General features: G+C 38.0%; 2 protein-coding genes across 2 annotated transcripts; one reads left to right on the top strand and one right to left on the bottom strand.

Moving 5' to 3' along the window:
• Positions 1-3,743: 3,743 nt before the first annotated feature.
• Positions 3,744-7,725, bottom strand: rgs4 (regulator of G protein signaling 4). Its single transcript, XM_086088987.1, has 5 exons — positions 7,558-7,725; positions 7,270-7,377; positions 6,561-6,625; positions 4,957-5,120; positions 3,744-4,517 (listed from the first exon to the last, which is right to left on the bottom strand). Exons 1-5 carry the CDS (start codon positions 7,599-7,601, stop codon positions 4,287-4,289), a joined length of 612 nt encoding a protein of 203 aa, XP_085945113.1. The 5' UTR covers positions 7,602-7,725; the 3' UTR covers positions 3,744-4,286.
• Positions 7,726-13,195: 5,470 nt separating this feature from the next.
• Positions 13,196-18,969, top strand: fetub (fetuin B). The gene is made up of 7 exons (XM_086089580.1): positions 13,196-13,479; positions 14,214-14,327; positions 14,722-14,809; positions 14,941-15,107; positions 15,201-15,311; positions 16,537-16,623; positions 18,111-18,969. The coding sequence occupies exons 1-7, from the start codon at positions 13,264-13,266 to the stop codon at positions 18,837-18,839; spliced, it is 1,512 nt and encodes a 503-aa protein (XP_085945706.1). The 5' UTR covers positions 13,196-13,263; the 3' UTR covers positions 18,840-18,969.
• The last annotated feature ends 916 nt before the right edge of the window (positions 18,970-19,885 follow it).

The following is a 19,885-nucleotide window of genomic DNA, read 5'->3' as shown; positions in this document are numbered from 1 at the left end:
TGCATGCTCACATCCGCGGCAATTTCCAAGAAGACGCTGGAAAATCTCAGATTCCTTTGGGCCTCGCGGGGTTAATGACATTTGGAACGACTTGTTTGTTTTACGGATCTTGTGAAGTTTGTCACATGTAGCCTCAAACCACCATCTCAGAGATCAGCACGTAATAAATATATTTTGTAAAAAACAAAACAAAAAGGATGACATTATCCAGCATTTGGTCAAACGTTTTCAAGATACGGAATTTGAAGATGGGGGATGACGTCAGCCTGAGCCTCAGATGTTTGGACTCGGAGCCACCAATTAGAAAAGACGTCATCTGCTGTTATGGACTACCAAATAGTCGGGAATTCATTTCACGATCATTTGTTGGCCCATTACAACATCTGATTCATCACAGACACAGATGGACCCAACGGTTTGGACTCAATTCTGTTACTGTCGCCTTCTGTTCACGTCAGCTACTGGTGAGCATCAGAATTCATTATTTGATCACATTAAATGATCAACAGGCAATAATGATTGTTGTTTGTTTTCACAGCTGTCACAGTCTCCAAAAAGTGAGCAGAATCAATTTGAAGCTGCCTTTCGTGTTATCTAAAATCGACAGAAATATTGGAATGGAAGTAGGGGTGTCAGGCGATTCTTTTTTTTTTTATCATAATTAATCACATGACTTCAATAGTTAACTCACGATTAACTGCAAATTTTATATCTGTTCTAAAAGTGAGAACAAAATTGAATGTCATAATAATTCATAAAATGTTGTTAAAATTAAAAATATGTACTGCACTGTAAAAGTGCGATATTGATTGGTGTTGTGGTCATTTTCTGCCACTAGATGGCATAATTGCATTTGTAAGACATTGGTGACAGCTCAGTGCACTTTTCTTTTCATATTGAGAGCTATCGAATCTTTAACATGATGTAACTTGTGAAATTCTGCACATTTTTCAAATTGTAAAATACAACTTCACCCCAGTCTTCGCAAATATATGCATTATTAATAAATGTATTACTGCTAAATAGGGGTGTGAATTGCCTAGTACCTGGCGATTCGATTCGTATCACGAATCATAGGTCACAATTCGATTCGATACCGATTAATCCCGATACAAATCTATAAATTGATTACTGCAATTTAGTTTTTTTTTTAATTCAAATTTAGAAAATACTAATCCATAAACTTGTACATGTACACTGTAAGATTTGTACGAAAATTTATTTATTTATTTGAAACCTTAGGCTTATAACTCTGAGCCACTTTATTTAACAAACAATCTGTTGCAATCTGTTTCATGTTTGAACAGCATTGAAATAAAACATTGTGGCTTAGCATTCTTCCATGCTTAACGTGTGAACCCTAACCCTAAGTAAGACGTATTGTTGAATATTCTCATAAAAAAAAAGATGTTTAAAAATCGATTCGGCCGCATATCGAATCGATTCGAGAATTGCGCGCTGTAATATCGGGATATATTGCAGGATCGATTTTTTTTAACACCCCTACTGCTAAATGTAGACATGGACGTGTCTGCTGCATTGCAACTGGAATTCCCCCAGCACAGGCTTTCCAAGTAAGGGGCGCTCATTAATTGAGCAATTTTAAAAAATAGCGGCGTTAAAGGACCTTTAAATTAACTCAAAATGAACGCACTCATTTTGACACCCCTAGTATGAAGCAAAAGTAAATAAAGAAATAATGAATTTCTCATTTTGTATTTGATGCCTGTAACGGTTTTCATAAAGATGCAGGGACAGCAGCGACAAATAACTGTTAAGTGCAAGAAATTTAGGGATTCAATGGCCTACAATATCAACCGCCCCCACACCTCAAGCTAGACGCAATTGATTGTCTATCCTGGGTCACGCTGTGCACGTGCGGAACCCGCAGGTGGCTCTGCGTGCGCCTGAGTGCGTCTACGTGCGGCCTTGCATGGATGATTGCATTAAATGTCCAGATCCTGTCAAGATTTCATTAGCGGTGCTTCCAGCAGCTTGATGTTGGGGAGGCAGGAGAGAACATCCAGTGATAAGCAAGTTAATGTTGAATGAGCTCTGCGGATGATCAAGCGTTATCAAATATACTGGAGCCGCGGGCAATGAAACGGCAAAATAAGAAATAAGAACGACATTAGTTAAGGTGGGTTTTCTGTTATGTTTTCTGGAGATCCTTAGTGGCGCTTATGCAACCTGCACTTTTGCTCTAGATTTTTGTAATTATTTTTCTGTTTTCTGAATATTTTTTCCTGTTTTACTGATTATTTTTTGTCAGAATTTTTTTTTAAAAAAAAATAAAACAAGAAAAAAATGATTTAGAAAAACAGGACGAAAAACTACTCAGGAAAAAAATATTCAGAAAACGGGAAAAAAAAAACTGAAGAAAAACTTCTTTTTTTTAACCTCTGAACTCCAAGTGACTTGTTGTAGACTCGCTAGTGACGGACACTTTCCCGCATGCAATACGCTTTTGTAGAAACTTAACTGCTAGCTTACTAAAATCATGCCGATCGATTGACATCTTACCGTATACTAACCTAGCTTACATTAGAATGACAGTATACCGTAAAAAGCATAAAACATTACCAATACTGTGTGTGTTATTACCTTAACTGAGCCAGTAAGTCATATAGTTGAAGGTACGTTGGAGGTATGCGGGAAAATGTCCGTTATTAGCGAGTCTGCAACTCGTCACTTGGAGTTCAGAGGTAAAAATAATGATGATAATAATTACTCCGAAAAACAGAAGCTCTTGTTTTACAGAATATTTTTTTCCTTTTTTTTTTTAAATAATGTTTCCCCTGTTTTTCAGATTTTTTTTGTTTTGTTTTTCTGAGTAAATTTCTGCGTATTTATTTTTTTTATAACAGATTTAAAAAATCTGTAAAACTGAAAAAAAAAATCTGAAAAACAGAAAATAAATCAGAATATTTTTTGGGGGGAAAAATTACTCACAAAAAACAAAGGTCCCCCAAAAAATGAATCAACAAAACAGGCGAGAATTGTTGTTCAAGTAAATGCAATCCACTTCCATATTTTAATAATCAATATTTCAAAATAAAAATGACCCACTGTCATCGATTACCCCAAAAGTGTTTTGACATGTGACGGGCAATTCTTTGCGTTCTTGTGTGAAATGTCCCTCGTTGATTCGTGGAGCACACCAGCCAGAATGTCACTCCTCGTGCCACTCTTCCGCTTAACTCCCAATTGATCTCAAAAACCGAAGCAAACTTCCCGTGCTCAAACCCAGAGAACCAGTGAGCCGTGACGTGCACAAGCTGAGCCCCGCGGGCTTGTGACGTCAGTTGAAGTCATCAACGCAGGCAAAAAAACGGCAGCTCCCTGAGTGAGTTCAAAAACGGGTGAAAAATGCGTTTTTATAGGAATGTGTTTATTGTCAAATGTTCATTGAAGATGCTAAATAATCCTGTGGTATGAATATGAGTATAATGAGGGGTAAGCACGATTACAAATCCATCAATGTATACTTCAAATATTTCTACTACAACAGTGTTACTACCTTTTCATTTCATGAAATCATTTATTTGTGTTAAAAAGCTGTTAATTCATTATTCGTGATAAATGTAATAATATAATTATTCACACTCATCTGGAAACTGTTCCGGTGAGAGCTGAAGATCACGACTTGATGGAACCAACATTTTAATAAAATAGGAAAGAAATTGTTTGCTACTACAGGACCGCAAAATCACCAAAGAACAAAAAAAAAAAATACACCAATGTCAGCAATCCATGTCTTGTGTTTATTTGAATCCTAAACACATTTTTTTTGAAAGGTTCAACAATTCATACAGCAATATTGCAATATAATGTGATTTTTTTCCCATTATATTCTAATCATGCATTTTTTCAAAATGGTTAATGAAATTACTATGCAACATTAAGGCATGCTAAATGATCAAATGCATTATTGTTATATTTCTTTAATAATTATTGACTAATTAAAGGTTTTCCATGGCACAATCACTTCCTCTATATGTCAGCAGTTAACATCGTTTTCAAGCATAAGACACAAAAAAGCGAAATCAGAATTTTCCAGGACAAAAAATCAAGAAATGTCTTGTTGACATTCATTTATGATTACATGTAGAGGTAGTTGTTCAACTTTAACACGAGGCAGGCTGCATTCTCTGGATTTTCTTTCTTCTTTTCACATCAACACGTCACGACTCGAACCTTGTTAACAGCGCACGCAAATCCTGTTTTTCGCAACAATCAACTTGTATGTCAATTTGTTGAAATGTTCTTCCCGTTTTCCTTCCTGTCTAGGCACCGCCAGCTAATTCCTGCCTGATATCAGCCGCGTGGCAGCCACTTTTGTCTTTCTTCCGTGTGGCCTGAGACAAATCCAGGATCAGCTTGGAGTGAAGGAAACGTCGGTACGAGTCTTTCTCCATCAAGAGGTAGATCCTCCTCTGAGCCTCGTCAAAACACGAGGGAGAGGCGCTCGTCACGTTCTGACGAGTTTCCTCTCTGGTCGCAGCATCCAAATTGACCTGCAGGAGACATGACGGAAAAAGCATGTCAAGAAAAGGAATGAGTTTTTCAATTAGACCCGGGTTCGATTGAACCCTAGGGGTTGGGTGAGTCCGTCTCAAGGGTTCGGCGGAGACACACACTCGACTCAAATTATGGACAAATATGTGCCATATGGATTCACACGTATAACGGAACGCATGGTGTTCCACAGGGTTCAATTCCGGGGCCTCTGCTGTTTGCATTCTATCTGTTGCCGCTGGCTTCCATCTTAAGAAAACAGCAGCAGTTGTTTTCAAGTGCTCTATACATACAAAGTTCTATATAGTGGCCTAACTGAAATATATATTTATATATTTTTTCCAACAACGAAGGTTTCACTGGTGAGGTTCAGTTCCTCCAACAAGGTTAAGAACCACTGAATTAGAGGGTGTACAATTTCAGCTCGTTCGTCATTACCTCATTTGGAGAGTCTTCTGACACATATTGCTTGTAGATGAACTTTGCTTTCTTGTCCAACTTGCATGTTGGCGTGTTCTTGAAGTCCTCACAAGCAAGCCAGAAGTGCATGTTCTCTTGGCTGAACTCCGACCTCAGGAAGCTGCTGAACACGCTGCGACCCACTTACAAAGATATCAAATACATGATGCTCGTTAATAGGCAATACATGTTGTACATAACGTCAGTGGAAAAGCCTAGTAATATTCTATAGTTTTTATGCTTTTGATAGCTCAATTGCTATAGTTTTGGAATTTTCATTTTAGTTAGTTTTGATTTCGTTTTTTATTTTTTATTTTTTTAATTGAGTTAGTTTTAATTAGTTGTTAGGGTGGTTCTGTTAGTTCTTAGTAGTTCCAATTATTTAAAAAATGCTTACTTTTAGTTTAGTTTTAGTTAGTTTTGGTATTAGTTTTAGTTTTAATTTTAGTTTTTTAAGTGTATTACTTGTGCACAATATTTAAAAAGCACCATGGTAAAATTAGAAAAGTAACGCGCTTTTTATCTAATGTTGTATTGCGGCTGAGTTAAATGGAAAAAAGCAGGCAAGCCGAGCCATTGGAACCAAAAGTCAAGCATGAAAAATTGTCGCCTTGACAACATCTGAAGGTGCTTTTCTATTGGCTGCTGCTAGGTGACGTCACTTCTGTGTGACACACTTTTAAACATCCGTATTCTGGTTAATATAAAAATAAATCTACTTTAAAATCAACCTCAAAGGCTCATGCATTAAATTAAATTAAATTACTTTTTCACTATAATTATTGTCAGTTTTAGTTAGTTTAAAAAAAAACTGCATTTCAATTTTTATTTTATTTAATTAAATTGTTTTTTGATTTAAAAAAATTCCGTTAGTTTTCGTGAATTAAAAACCTTGGTTAAGCATAATCATCATAATAAGGAATAATAAAAAAAGGTGCTTGCTGTACGTTAGCACACTTCCCATATTTCTCCTTTCCAAGTTACAATCAAATTCATCATAAAAACAGAAATGTATAGAATGAATTTCACTTATTTATGAGCACAGCTGTTGCCAGGAAAGACTTGGACAACAGTCATGACACTCAATTTCAGTGATTGTAGTCATGGGAGGAGCAGGTCAGATCTTAGCTGCTGACCCTAAGGCCATTGCTCTTTCTCACACTCACACACACGCGCACGCACACACAATAGCAGTTCAGCACTGGCGACAAAGCCCCGAGGGATTGTCCAGTTGTGCGTCGCGACACGTAGCAGAGAAGCAGAGCATGAGAACGTATGCAGCGCTCCCGCCTTTATGTTTGCGTTTTTGGGCCAAGTCCTCCAAACGGCTTTTTTTTTTAAATCCAGACCACAATAGCTTACCAGAATGACAATATCGTTGCTGTCCTGTGAAAAACACTTTTTTTTTTTTTTTTTTTTTGCATTTTTACGTTTATGGGATGAAACTGAATGCAGACATCACAAAAAAGGTTTTCACAGGACAGCAATGATATTTTAAACAATAACGTATAGAAATAAGTTTATGTAAAAAAAACATTTTTTTTGGAAGAAGTACAATTTATGCAAGAGTTTTTGACACTCACTTTCAGAGTTCATCACAAAGCTGAAGGATTCTTTCCATTTCTCCACATCAGCAGCAATTGGCATCCTAAAACAATTGTTTTATTATTATTAAGTAAAGAACACAACATTTTTGGTTTGCTCCTAATATAACTCAAAATATAGACCATTGTCAAATATCTTCCCTTGTTGGCTGAGATGTTTTTCTTATCCGAAGACGACTGCAGATCATCGATAAGCCTAAAATCAATAACTATTTTAAGCCTGATAATTGCCGACTCGCCTGACTCAACTGAGCAAATCGATTGCGCAATCCATTGATAGCTATATCACCTTCGAAGTAATTATCTTTAAGTGTCTCTGAAAGGTTACAAATTGGGAAGGGGCGTTTACGTAAATGAGATCGAAGGAAGGTCATTCAGTCCACAACTAAAATAACAAACAGTTGTTCAGAAAATATAACTTATAAGAATAAATACATTCCTGCAAAATGTCTGTTTTATTGAAGACATGAGACTAAAGTCCCATCTCGTTTGCAGCAACATGATTGCGCCAATCTCGGTATAGACATTTAAATTGTTCAAATTTGAATATCGCTATCCTCCAAACCACATAAGCTGACGGTCATTCATTTGAACATTTTCCTCAACAACATGCATCAATATTCATACCTCCAATTTCTTTGATTCTATAAAAAAAAAAAACGGATCGAATGAAAGTGTTTCTTTTCACCTTTTTGTAGCGTCTTCATTCTTCGTTTCTTTGGTCTGCTTGTGGTCCACTTCTTGTGATTCTTGCTTCTGGAGCAAGAAGCTTATTTTGTGTTTGATGTCTTTGGCACTGAAGAGAATATTTGGAAATCTCATTGGATGACCATTTCATTTGAATAACAAAATGCTTCCACATTATTTTTGCCTTTGCAGTTTGCAGCTGCCCAAAAACCACCACCACAAAAAAAAAAAAACATCTAAATAAAATGTCAATAAAACAGCCATGGCTATAATGTGAAATCTTACTTACCTTTTCAGGCATGTTGCAGGAAGTGTCGCTAGTCCTTTACACATGGTGAAACGTTGGTGAAACAAGATCTCAAATTTTCTGCCTTTTATTTTTCTCTTTAATAACAAGAGTGAGGTGGCATGAAGCAGTTTTCAAGCATTGATCTTCAGTTGAGCATAGCAGGCTGAAGCTGGCTCCACCCCTACGAGTGTACACAAATGCAATCCTCGAGGGGGTGGGGCGGGGGGGGGGGGGGTCTGCGCAATGGAAAAGGAGGACCTTAGATAGCTTCTTTGTTTTGCTCATCAGGATTGTTTTTTTTTTCTTACCAGTAGGTGTTATGTAAGAACAGAATTGGTGGTCAGGGATGGATCCCACCAGATATTCTTAAAAATAAATAAAAAATCTTAAATCTGTGCAGCATCAGTTAAGCACCTCTAGCATTTTATGATATTTCAAAATACAATATATTTGTAATTATTTTCTCAATCAAGCCCCCCTTTAGTGGACACGCTGAACACAAAAAAATCAGCTGCCAAAAGCTTATAGCACATGAAATGGAAATTAAGTGGAAATGCTCATTTTTATTATACACCTCAATACTAGTTTATTTTTCTACAATATATGAGTGAGTCCGTGTTCTTAGTCACAATTGATTCCGCCAAATGTATTTCAGAAAGTAGCCTGTTAATAATTATAACGCCAAACGTATCATGTTAAATACAAGAAATTTTGAGCCCTCCATTTCATCCATTAGAGGGCAGTATCGCCCATCTGATGGCTTTCCCAGCGACCTTGCAAGAGCGTAGCAGTGGGGAATGTTCTTTCTGATTTTTGTAAATATTACTATGTTTGATATGTCTGTTTATTATTATACTTTTGATAGTTATAAATGTACAAATTTAAAGCATTGTGACCCAATGTATCAAATATGACACAAATCAAAAGTCATATGTGGAAGTTGATTTTCAAAAAAAAATGTAGTTTGTTCAAAAGGACCAATAAATACTCTATTTACAAAGAATCTGAATTTTCTCATATATTTCATGGTTCAGAACTTAAAATATTCACAACAAATATTTGGCATCTGTCACCAAAAAACTGCACATTTGATAGCACAAGCCTAAAAATAAACCACTTTTACGTACGACACCGTGTATCTCCAACTTAACTCATTCACTGCCATTGTTGGCTATAGACGTCAAAAATTCATTTGAACTATTTCTATTAGTTTAACTTTTTTTTCTACTTTTGTTAACAAGAGTTTGAAAACCTAGATTTTTTTTATTGTACATTTAGAACAGATATAAAATTTGTGATTAATCGTGAGTTAACTATTGAAGTCATGTGATTAATTACTATTAAAAATTTTAATCGCCCGATGCCCTGAATTTTTAATAATCTAGAAGTTGCGTCAGGCGATTACATTTTTTTTTTGTAATTAATCGCATGACTTCAATAGTTAACTCACGATTAATCACACATTTTATATCTGTTCTAAATGTACAATAAAACCATTTTTTCTAGGTTTTCATACTGTTGTTAACAAAAGTGGAAAAAAAATTTAACTAATAGAAATAATTCAAATGAATTTTTGACGTCTATAGCCGTCAATGGCAGTGGATGAGTTAAACATTTTTGTTCTCTTAGATGCTATCTGAAAGCATCTCCAATTTCTATCCTGCAAATGACCTCAGTTTTGTTTTGTTTTAAGAAACACATGTGAGCATTTACTGGACATGCAGTGCTGCCAAAGGTTCTACTTGAAAGAAGGAATAAAAGAAGAAAACTGCTATCATTGTTGCTCAGAATTATTACTCAATTGTTGAGTACTTGTAAAACAACCATAAAAAAATAAATTATAATACCTTGTGGAACCAACAGTGCTTTGCAAGTTACTTCCAAAAGGTAATATAATAATTAATTTGTCAACAATATAGGCTATGTTTAGTATAGGCTACTCTACATGTGTGTCATGTAGGACATTTTGAAGAAATGCATGAGGAAATCCAACAAGTCTCTCGTCATATTATTTTGGTGTCCTCAAGGGGAAACACACACATTGACTCAATTAAGCCTTTCATAAATTACTAAGACCCTTTTTCAGTTAAGATCGTTAAATTGACCAAACGGTCGATTCCACATTTCCTCTCCTTTGTGCTAAAACATGACACGTTTGTTAGGCATGGATGATTTGTTCTAAATGAAATAAAAGAAAAGAAATGTTTTTGTTTGTTTTTGACAAAACAGACATTAAGGCTCACTTTAGTGTTGTTTTCGAAAAGGAAGACAAAGCAGGTAGCTTTATTTACATAGCAAATTTGATACACAAGGCAATGTGCTTTATTAAACATTGGCAACATTTAAAGGAAAAATTATTGAAGACAAAAACCAGAAGAATTTAAGACATTGAAAAGCAAGGTAGATAAAAAAAAAAAAGTGGTTTTCTAAGATTACTGGAAGAACTTAGAGCGCAAGAACATGATTCTGATTTTTATTTTTTTTTATGATTAAAGAAATGCTCTAGAAGACCTTAATCATGGGTATGGGGGGGGGGGGGGGCTGGATTTAAAAGTATTTACACTTGGGGCTAACTCCAGTTCTGTCTGCAGCTTATTCCATTTGTGTGTAGCATAACTGCTAAATGTTGATGCACCATGTTTGCTTGCAATCAACATTTCTTTAGTGCCCAACCCATTTAGTGAGTTATAGACCAGTATCGGATTCTTCAAATGAATTGTACAGGCTGGCTGTGAGTCAGTGTAAAGCCTGTCCGCCTGGAGTAATAAGTTCCGATCTCTTAGTTCTGATCAGAACCCGAGCTGCAGCTTTTTTTGACGCTCTCTGCCTTCAGTCTGGATCTGTTTTACAGCCAGAAGACAGCCATTCAAATAAAAAGTATTTGCAGGTCATTCACTTTTTTTGTCCTCAAGCTTCCCTCTGTCTTATATTTGGAAGAATAATTTAAATAAATAAAAAATCCAAATTTGTGCCCTAGCACAGCAAATAAATGAAATACTGTACTTCAAATCATGGCCCTTGAACCTTTCATCCCATTTCTCCCCTTAACGATTCCAGTGGGCGGAGAGAGTCAGTCCAGGAAGTAAACGTAATCAGGCATCATTTTGTTTGTTTGCTACGTGGTTTGATGCTAACAACCAGAAATGCTAAAAACCTGAAATCAAAGGCTTTTCTTTCAAATAAAATTAAAAATTAAAAAAAAAAAAGTAGCAACTGCCATTACCTTAACCCTTAAAACAGCACCTCATGCCGTATTTATTTACCATTTTCAGTTTTACAGCTGGTAACCATGGCAAGTTCGGTGAAGCATGAAAGCCATTAAGGAGGGATTACGGTAAAGTCAACTTTCCTTCCATGCACTTTAAGTAAAAGCACATCAAACTAATAAACACACGCAAGATCTGTTTGCAGCCTTAACGTAATGACCCATAAAGTCGACCTGATGTGCTCGCTTAGAAGGAGACGTTCGCTGCTGAGTTGTTTTGGAGGCCTCATCAGTAAGCAATTCACGGAACGATAATGGGTTGTGACGGGCCTACGTGTGGAACAGCATGCGGGTTCGGATACGGATCAAAAGCAGACTCGCTTTGTGCACTGCTTTGATGTGACCAAGTTTCAGCAATGATGGATGAGACAATACGCGTGATGAGGTTTGTCCGCTCACATTGTTGAGTTTGCCAGGTAGCTTGTGATTTAGCCCCCCCCCCCCCCCCCCCAAGCACTGCCACACACATAAAACAGTTGAACACTTTATCCCCACAATTGAGTTCAAATAGTTCTCCGTCTTTAAATACATGGATTAAATGAGTACTTGTACTTTCACTAGAGTGTTTTTAAGACCCAAGTATCCATCACTAGCCTATAATGTGAGTACATTTGCCACCATTCTTGACCACCAACTCCCTCGTGCCCTTGAGCAAGTTATTGGAACCTTAGTTGCTCATCGACGTGTGAATGAGTTAATACTTTTAAGACAATCTTCGTGGAACACGTCTGTTACTTCAGTTTGATGCCAGCAACCCATTGCGTGATGTAGTTAACGCAGTGGCACCCCCTAGTGGCACAAAAGCTAATGACACTGACTGAAGCTGATCCGCGTGTATGATTTGCAAGACTCCTTTCGCAGGCTGCTTACAAAGTACTCAAATTCTCTGGCGTTTGACTATTTTAATATTTTTTTGGTGTCAAGGAGAAACAGTTTCAATACACCAACGGCTTGGAAATGCTTTCATGTAAACTCCCCAACAACAAATGCCCAAATATGACTTGTTTGTATAATCATGCTGACGTCACGCTGTTATTCAGTTCTAGCGCCATCTTCAGGCCGCTCTTTGAAAGAACAGCATTTATTTTCCTCCCTGTTCTCCAGACTTAGTCACGTGTCGGAAATGGCACAGTGTACTGCTAGTGCTCTCCAGGGAGTAAACCCCCCCCCACCCCCCACACACACACACACACACGCACACACACACACAAAGCAGTCCACTCCAGTCCAAAATTATTTATTTATTTGTTTATTGGGGGATGTATTGCAGTCATGTTTTTCTTAAATAGCCTATATTGCTGCATAACCATTTTTGTGGAAGGATCGATGGAAACCTTTCCTGTTTAGGCTTGCCTTTTTACTTCTTCTTTTTTTTTTGAATACATAACTTATCTGCCGTCTTATAATATAATATAATATAATATAAAATAAAATATAAAATAATCAGCGGTAGCGATACAAGATGTATTCTCCGGAGTTTGTGAACTCACAAATACCACGAGAATTTGCCTTCCCGGCAAGGTTAGCCATTATGACCTGTGTGTGTGCACAAATTTCATTTCAAGATACGACTCCACAGTCGTCAGGTGTTGGACTTACGTAAGCAGACTTGTTAAACAAGAAATATCGAATTTTACATTGAACTGCAGGAAGTTTGAGGGTTAGGGTCATAGTTCAAAGACCGCACAGATGTAATCAGATTCTGTTCATCCCTTTCCCCAGTTTAAAAAAACCAAACATTTCAGACCAAAGCCTTCTAAATCAAATCAAAGCAACTTCACTGAAACACGCACATGAGCATCTGACGAATGGTGATCCTTCTTCTTTAGAATTACGCAATTCATTAAGGATTTTGTTTTTTCTCGATTACAAAAATATTTAAAAAAATAGAGCACCCGAAGAAGCAAAGTCTGAGTCACTGCCAAAACCTACATGCCTGCTTTTTATCAAACGAGTAAGTATAGTATGACACTTCAGACTCAAAATGAATGTGAGCGTGAATTTAAAGGGGATCCACTTCCTTTGGCCGTGAGTCAGCTGCCTTCCCTCCCACAATGGCGCATTGCATTGCAGCACGCCACTGAAGGCGTACGAGTGTCCTAATTTCAAAGACGATGATCACGTCTGAGGGATCTCGGTGGTCCAATCTTCATTCAAATCCCATGAGTGGATCAAGTCAATTTGTCTCTTGTCATCTCGCAGACCAGATAAGCTCTCTTATGCAAGCCCGCGTGTTATTCGATCACTAGGCTGACATATCAATCAGCAGATCAACCTTGAGAGGACTTGTGTGTTTGGAGAGGCGGGTAAAGGGGCAACGGTTATGTTTACTTGCTGTGACGAGAAGGAGCTGCAGAATATAAAAAGTCCCGCTGCAGCTCTCCCCGCATGTCTCTGACCGGGCTGCGGTGCTTGCGAGACGGACTTCGGAGGCCTGCGCCATGAAGACCTGCTTACTGTTCTCAGCGTTGTTGGCTTTGTGCCGCGTGCACGTCCAGGGCGCGCCGGTGGGCCAGGACGCCATGGCGATGGAGTCTTGCGAAGACGCTTTGGCGATGGGCGCCGCCAGGCAAGCTATGAGCAAGATTAACCAGGACCGGAAGGAGGGCTACGTCTTCAGCCTCCATCGCTTATCCAACGCACACTCCACAAAGCACGTGAGGCTTTTTCAAATTTTTAATCGTAGTTAATCGTGACTTCAATAGAAAACTCGCGATTAATCAGAAATGTTTTACCTGTTCTAAATGTACAAAAAATAGTTTTCATACTCATGTCAACATAAAAAGTGTTAATCTCATATGCCTGCATTCTTAGAGTAATTTCACAATCATTCCCAAAAAAAAATTATGTAAAATCATTTTTCTGCCACTAGATGGCATAATTGCATTTGTAAGACGTCGGTGACAACTCAGTGCATTTTTCTTTTCATATTAAGAGTTATCTAATCTATAACATGAAATAACTTGTGAAATTCTGCACATTTTTAAAATGGTCAAATACAACTTGACATTTATATGCATTATTACAAAATGTATTACAGCTAAATTTTGACGTGGACGTTTCTGCTGCACTGCGACTGGAATTCTCCCAGTGGCGGTCACTAATCGTATTTTTAAAAAAAATTGTGCCGTTAAAGGAACGTTAAATTAACAAAAATTAACACATATTTTGACACCCCTAATTGCAATACTACAAGAAATAACATATTTATGCAAAATGACAAGGTTGATTTGCTTTTGGGAGAGAAAGTAGCCTGTTGTGGAGGTAATACCAGTAACTGGAATTTACTTATTGAGGGAAAAAAAGATATGAAGCCATTACAATTTCTCACTAAAAGTGTTGCTTATCAACTAGTCAATTGCATCTTGATGGCGTCTGATTTCTGTTACAGGGAGAAACGGGTATCGTCTTCTATCTGACTTTGGATGTTGTGGAGACCAACTGCAGTGTGCTGAGCAAAAAGGACTGGATGGACTGCGAGGCTAGCCCCACGTCACAAACACCCGTTAGTAGCAACACGAGCACCTATTTGAATTACAAACACAAGATTTTTTTTTTCCCGGGTGAATATATTCCTTATTTGCATTTATGTCTTGAAAAAAAGCACAATTGGTGTAAAAAAGACTTATTTTTAACAATATGCAAATTTGACATGTAGTAAGTCCTCCTCGCCATAAGTTGGCGCTGTATTGTGGCAGTTTGACACATCAGCGAATTATGTTCCAAACAAAAAAAAATCACATTTGTTTTGTCATTGTATTAGATGAAATTATTGAATACTGTATTAAAAAAAAAAAGTTAGTGCTCAGAATAAATTATTGTCCTGTTATCGTCTGAGAAAAAAAGTGGTACCTAAAATAAATACAATACGTTGTATTTCAATGACTTTTTTCTTTCAGGTGTATGGTCAGTGCAAAGCTGCGATTTACATGAACAGGGTGCACAGGGTGGTGCGTCTCTACAAGTACAATTGTGTTGTCAGACCAGGTAAAATGCTAGTCATTATTTGCGTTACTGTTCACACCCCAGTTCACATCTTTCTGGAACCAGACTAAAAACAGCAACAAAGACACTAAATGTCTGTATTGTGCATTCATTTTTCTTCTCTTTTTATTTAGTGCCTGCAACAAGGGTGCACAGATTGTGCCCGGACTGTTCATCTCATATCGGTTTGGATAATGCTGAGATTCAGAAGACCGTCTCGGAATCTCTCAAAAAGTTCAACAACGAGAGTGGACTGGCCAATCAATTTGCTCTGCTGAACATCACCCGAGCAACAGCGGGGGTATGATCGACACTGTTCCGCTGTTTTAAAAGTGAACTTGTCCTCTCCCGAAACAATTTCCTCATTTTGTTATGCCTGTTCCTTTTTGTCCAGATGGCCATGGGAATGTATTACCATACCGAGTACACCATCCAAGAGACAACCTGCACCAACAACAAAGAAACAGCGACGGATAATTGTCCACTCATGGACTGCGAGTTTTCTGTGAGTCGAGACAAAAAAACAAAAAAAAAAGTACAATTTGCAGCGACGAGAGAAATGATCAATTCTTTATGCCGTTCTCTGGACTTCTGTTCGACTCAAATGGGTTACTCTTAGTCCAACGAATGAAAAATCCAATTTATTAAAAATGGTAAATGGAGTGCACTTATATAACGCTTTATCTTCATCATGCGTTTATAAAGTCATATTCACTTATCACATTCAAATCAGAATTCGGAACGCAGCCCGTATCAGCATGTTGAACTTTACGTAGCAAATCAATCAACAACACACTCAAACATTTGAACCTTTTTTAGTTTAAAATAACTTATTTGAACCCTCAAGATCCCTCGCCACTAATCCCGAATCCATGTTGTCCAAGTTAGCAAACTCACATTCGTTTGTTGCTAGCACAACATTAGCCGGTCAACAGCCAGGCGGGGGGCGTTCGCTGACCAAATATTCCCGTTGCAAGGACGGTGTTGCTAGCCAACAGCGAGGCGTTAGCTTGCTAAATATTCCCATAACTAACTTTTTTTTTTTCCAATCAGACATCACAACTTTCTCAAATATCAACATCGAAAGGCAATCAATACAATATCAATATCGTTGAAACAATCACTCAAGATAACGTGAAAAAATGCATCTCAAAGGAAAAATGTATATTTAAAAAAAACTGAAAAAGAAGAAAAAGAAAAAAGGAGGGAAAAAAGAGGAAAGGGTTATGCTGCAACATGCTAGGGGCTCGAGAAGTTATAAAAATATATTTAAATTAGAGCAAATCTCCACTATTTCAAAGCCTTTTGTTTGTCAGAGAACTTGATTGAGAGAATGCATTGTTTGAACTCATGATAAAAGGCTGTAAAACATGGCTTTCCCATAACTAACTTCAGCGCGTTAGCTGCACAAATTTAGCGCGTATGTAGCATATGGGAGAGCGGACGTGCCAACCAAACGTTCCTCAATACGCAATGACGCGTTCCGACTCGAATGGCGACAATTCTGCCGTTTTTGTTTTCAATGACCAATTCGTGACTCAATTCCAGTCGCCACCGATTCGTGCGCTGCCCTAGTGTCTTGCAATTGGCCGGCGACCAGTCGGGGTGTTCCTGGGAAAGGCTTCGGCTCAATTCCGCCGCTAATGAGGATGATCAGTCCAAAAAAAAAAATGAATGCATGATAAATAATGTTCTCATGTATTTATTGTTTTGTTTTGTTTTTCTTTTAGCACAAAGGTTTCTGTAAGGCCTCCCATTATCACACTCCCAGTGGTGATGGTGACATCAGCGTAGAGTGTGAAATCTACGAGCCTGAGGTAAGGCCACAAAACTTGATTTTAATTTTAGCTTCTCGTAGTGTTATGACGGTTACTAGCTATATTTCTCAAAGACAATAATGATTGGGAGTGTTTACCTTGTAATATGGTCTAACGCCATCAATTCGGCTCCACTAGTACAGTGGTAGACAAATATACAAATATACAAATATTTGTTTTTCTTTTACAGTATCTCCCAGAGATTAAAGACAGCAATAGAAGAAGCATTCAATGGTTACAAAATAAATAAATAAATAAAACAAAAAAATATATTTAAATGGTTCCTGGGTCATTTTGGGCTTCTGAGTCTGAAAATGACATCCATTTCTTTAAATTGCCCCTAATGTTTGAGATATCAATATTTTTGACAATTAAGTCATTCAACTGCCATTGACGGTTATAAACGTCAAAAAATAATTTAAACTATTTCTATTAGTTTAACATTTGTTTCCACGTTTGTTAACAAGAGTATAATAAATAAATAAGTAAGTAACTAATAAATAAGTAAAATTTGTGATTTATCGTGAGTTAACTTGTGAAGTCATGCGATTAATTACAATGAAAAAATGTAATCGTCTGTTGAGATGATTATTAAAAATTAGGGGCGTCAGGCGTTTTTTTTTTTTTTACTTCAATAGTTAACTCACGACTAATCACAAATTGTATATCTGTTCTAAATGTACAATAAAAAAATCTAGGTTTTCATACTCTTGTTAACAAAAGTACAAAAAAAATGTTAACTAATAGAAATAGTTTAAATTATGTTTTGACGTTTATAACCGTCAATGGCAGTGAATGAGTTAATGTGCTTTTACAGTTTACGATATGTACTTTGATTGTTGTTTGTAGTTTTTGCTCTGACATCACCTGTGTTTGCATTTGATGACTGCTAATTTTGCCTCCTTTTCTGAACGTTTGCTTGATGATTTCATATAGATTGCTCTCTGCGATAGCGATTGCCGTACTTCATGATATCGTATCAAAAAAGTGAAAAAAATTCTGGATGGACATAGTTGAAAGGACAGATACAGTTTCTATGGCTATCTTTAAAAAATATATAGTGCGTAGTCTCTTTGCCTACGTAACATCTTGCAGGGCTGGAAAATGAATAGCCAATGTTATGTATACCTTTTGGGGTTTGAATGAGTTAATATTGAGAGACTTACTTGAAAATGTACGCACACATTGAGTTCCTCCACATATTGACTCGGTTCACAAACCTATTACATTCCGCTTCATCTGACCATTAGCGTGGATTTTAAACATAGAAGGGCCAAAACATGCCTTGTGAAAATTAAAGTGCACAACAACAAAAAAGCCACCAGAGGGTGCTAGAACTGCACAAATGGAAATCAACATGCGCTTTTAATATCGTGACATGACAACAATGATATTTTGGCAGTTTTATTGCTATTGTTTAAACGATCAGCCATTGGAATCCTAGCAAGCTAATTGATCTGTGTCACCTTTCATTTATTTTCCCCCAGGCTGCTGACCGAGAGAAGAAATTGCACCTTTTGGGCGACACGGATCACAGTCACAATGACACACACCCGCACAGCCAAAGTCACGACCAAGCGCACGCCGCAGACTCGACGCACACTCACGACCACGCCCACGACCACACCAAGAGTCACGCTGACCACGATAAGCACGCCGAGGACAGCGAGCACCACCACACACACGACCACCACCGGGGAAGCGCCCACAGGCACGCCCACGACCACTCCCACGACCACGGCCACAATCACGACCACGTGCACGCTCACCACGCCAAGGCGCACGACCACAGCGCAGACTCGCCCGGCCACCACCACGACTACAAGCACGAAGAAGGGGCGCACACGCACGAGCACGACCACGAGCTGGCCCTGGATCACGACCACAAGCACGCGCACTTGCACGCGCATGAGCACCATCATCATCATCACGCGCATGAGCATGAGGCCGGCGTCCATGACCAGCCGGAGGGCAGCGTCAGGATGCTGCCGGCATTGGACAAACCCACGACCCTGCCTTCCTTCCCCGATGTACCTGCAGGTGAAGACGGGGTTGCGCTTCCTCTCATCCCCGATCCGCAGATCCCCGGCGAGATGCAACCAAGCATTCGGCCCTTCCCCACTGCGGCGTCATCGCAGTGCGCAGCACCAAAGGTCGCCGTGACGCTGGTGGAGGAAGTCTTTCAAGAAGACCCCATGTTCAAGCCAGCCGCCTGAGATGGCGCGTAGGCGCATACAATTAATAGTGGTCCCCCTTTAAACCTCCTCAGCTGTTTCAAATCCAAACCTGGATGCTTCATCTACTCTTTCTTGCACAATAGAAATAAATGATGGCAGGAATACTCTACGTCTGTTTACTTATTCTATTTAAAATGATTTATTCAGGCCAATACCAGTATGAGTAGTCAACTCTTGAGTAGTTGCCCATTCTGATACAAGCTTTGTACTGATTATACCATTAGTATATTTGAAACATCAAATCCACACCTGCCGCAAAAAAATAAATAAATAAAACTTTCTAAAAACAATCAAAAATATAACGATCCTCTACTTGGGTGACCCAACTCTGAGTCAAGAAATGGGACTTTTAGTTTAAAACAACTAGTAAATATTGGTCAGATCCGTTACTTGTGTCAAAAAATTGGGTCATTGTGTACAAAACAACCCAGAAAGTAGGGTCAATTGACCCATAAATTGGATTGGTCCTTTTTTTTCTTCCTTTTTTTTTTTATCCATAATTGGATTACTTTTGACCCAACTGCTTTTAGAGTGTTTGACAAATAATTTTAAAGAAAGACCTATGTATCCCAATTTTTCCTTAAAAGAGGAAAACGAGTACAGTACTATCAAGACCAGACCCAAAAACAAAAGAGCTGACAGCAAGCATCAATAAAGCCTGGGCTTCCAGGACCCCCAGGCGCAATGCCGCGGCGCATCGAGGCAGTGTTTAAGGCAAAGGGAATCCAACCAACTATTGGAGATTTACATATCGTTTTGAAAATAACATCCATCTTTTTTTTTCCAGTATGCATGGTAATTTCTTCACATTCAATTTTTTTGACATCCTGTTTTCATGTTGTTGTTTTTAGCTGGAATTCCAAATAATGTAAAAATAAACAAATAAATACTTGAAATAATTTAAATTGTGGGCCCTGACTCTCTAATCTATGAAAGTTTAACTTTTGGAATGGAATTATGGAAATTATTCCACTTTGTGAGGATATTCTAAGTTTTTGACGAGCACCTGTATTAATGCACTAATA

Source organism: Leptonotus elevatus, chromosome 11 (assembly GCF_054856555.1).
Source record: "Leptonotus elevatus isolate MCC_2025b chromosome 11, RoL_Lele_1.0, whole genome shotgun sequence".
Taxonomy (NCBI): domain Eukaryota; kingdom Metazoa; phylum Chordata; class Actinopteri; order Syngnathiformes; family Syngnathidae; genus Leptonotus; species Leptonotus elevatus.
This window is presented reverse-complemented; position numbering and strand designations above follow the sequence as displayed.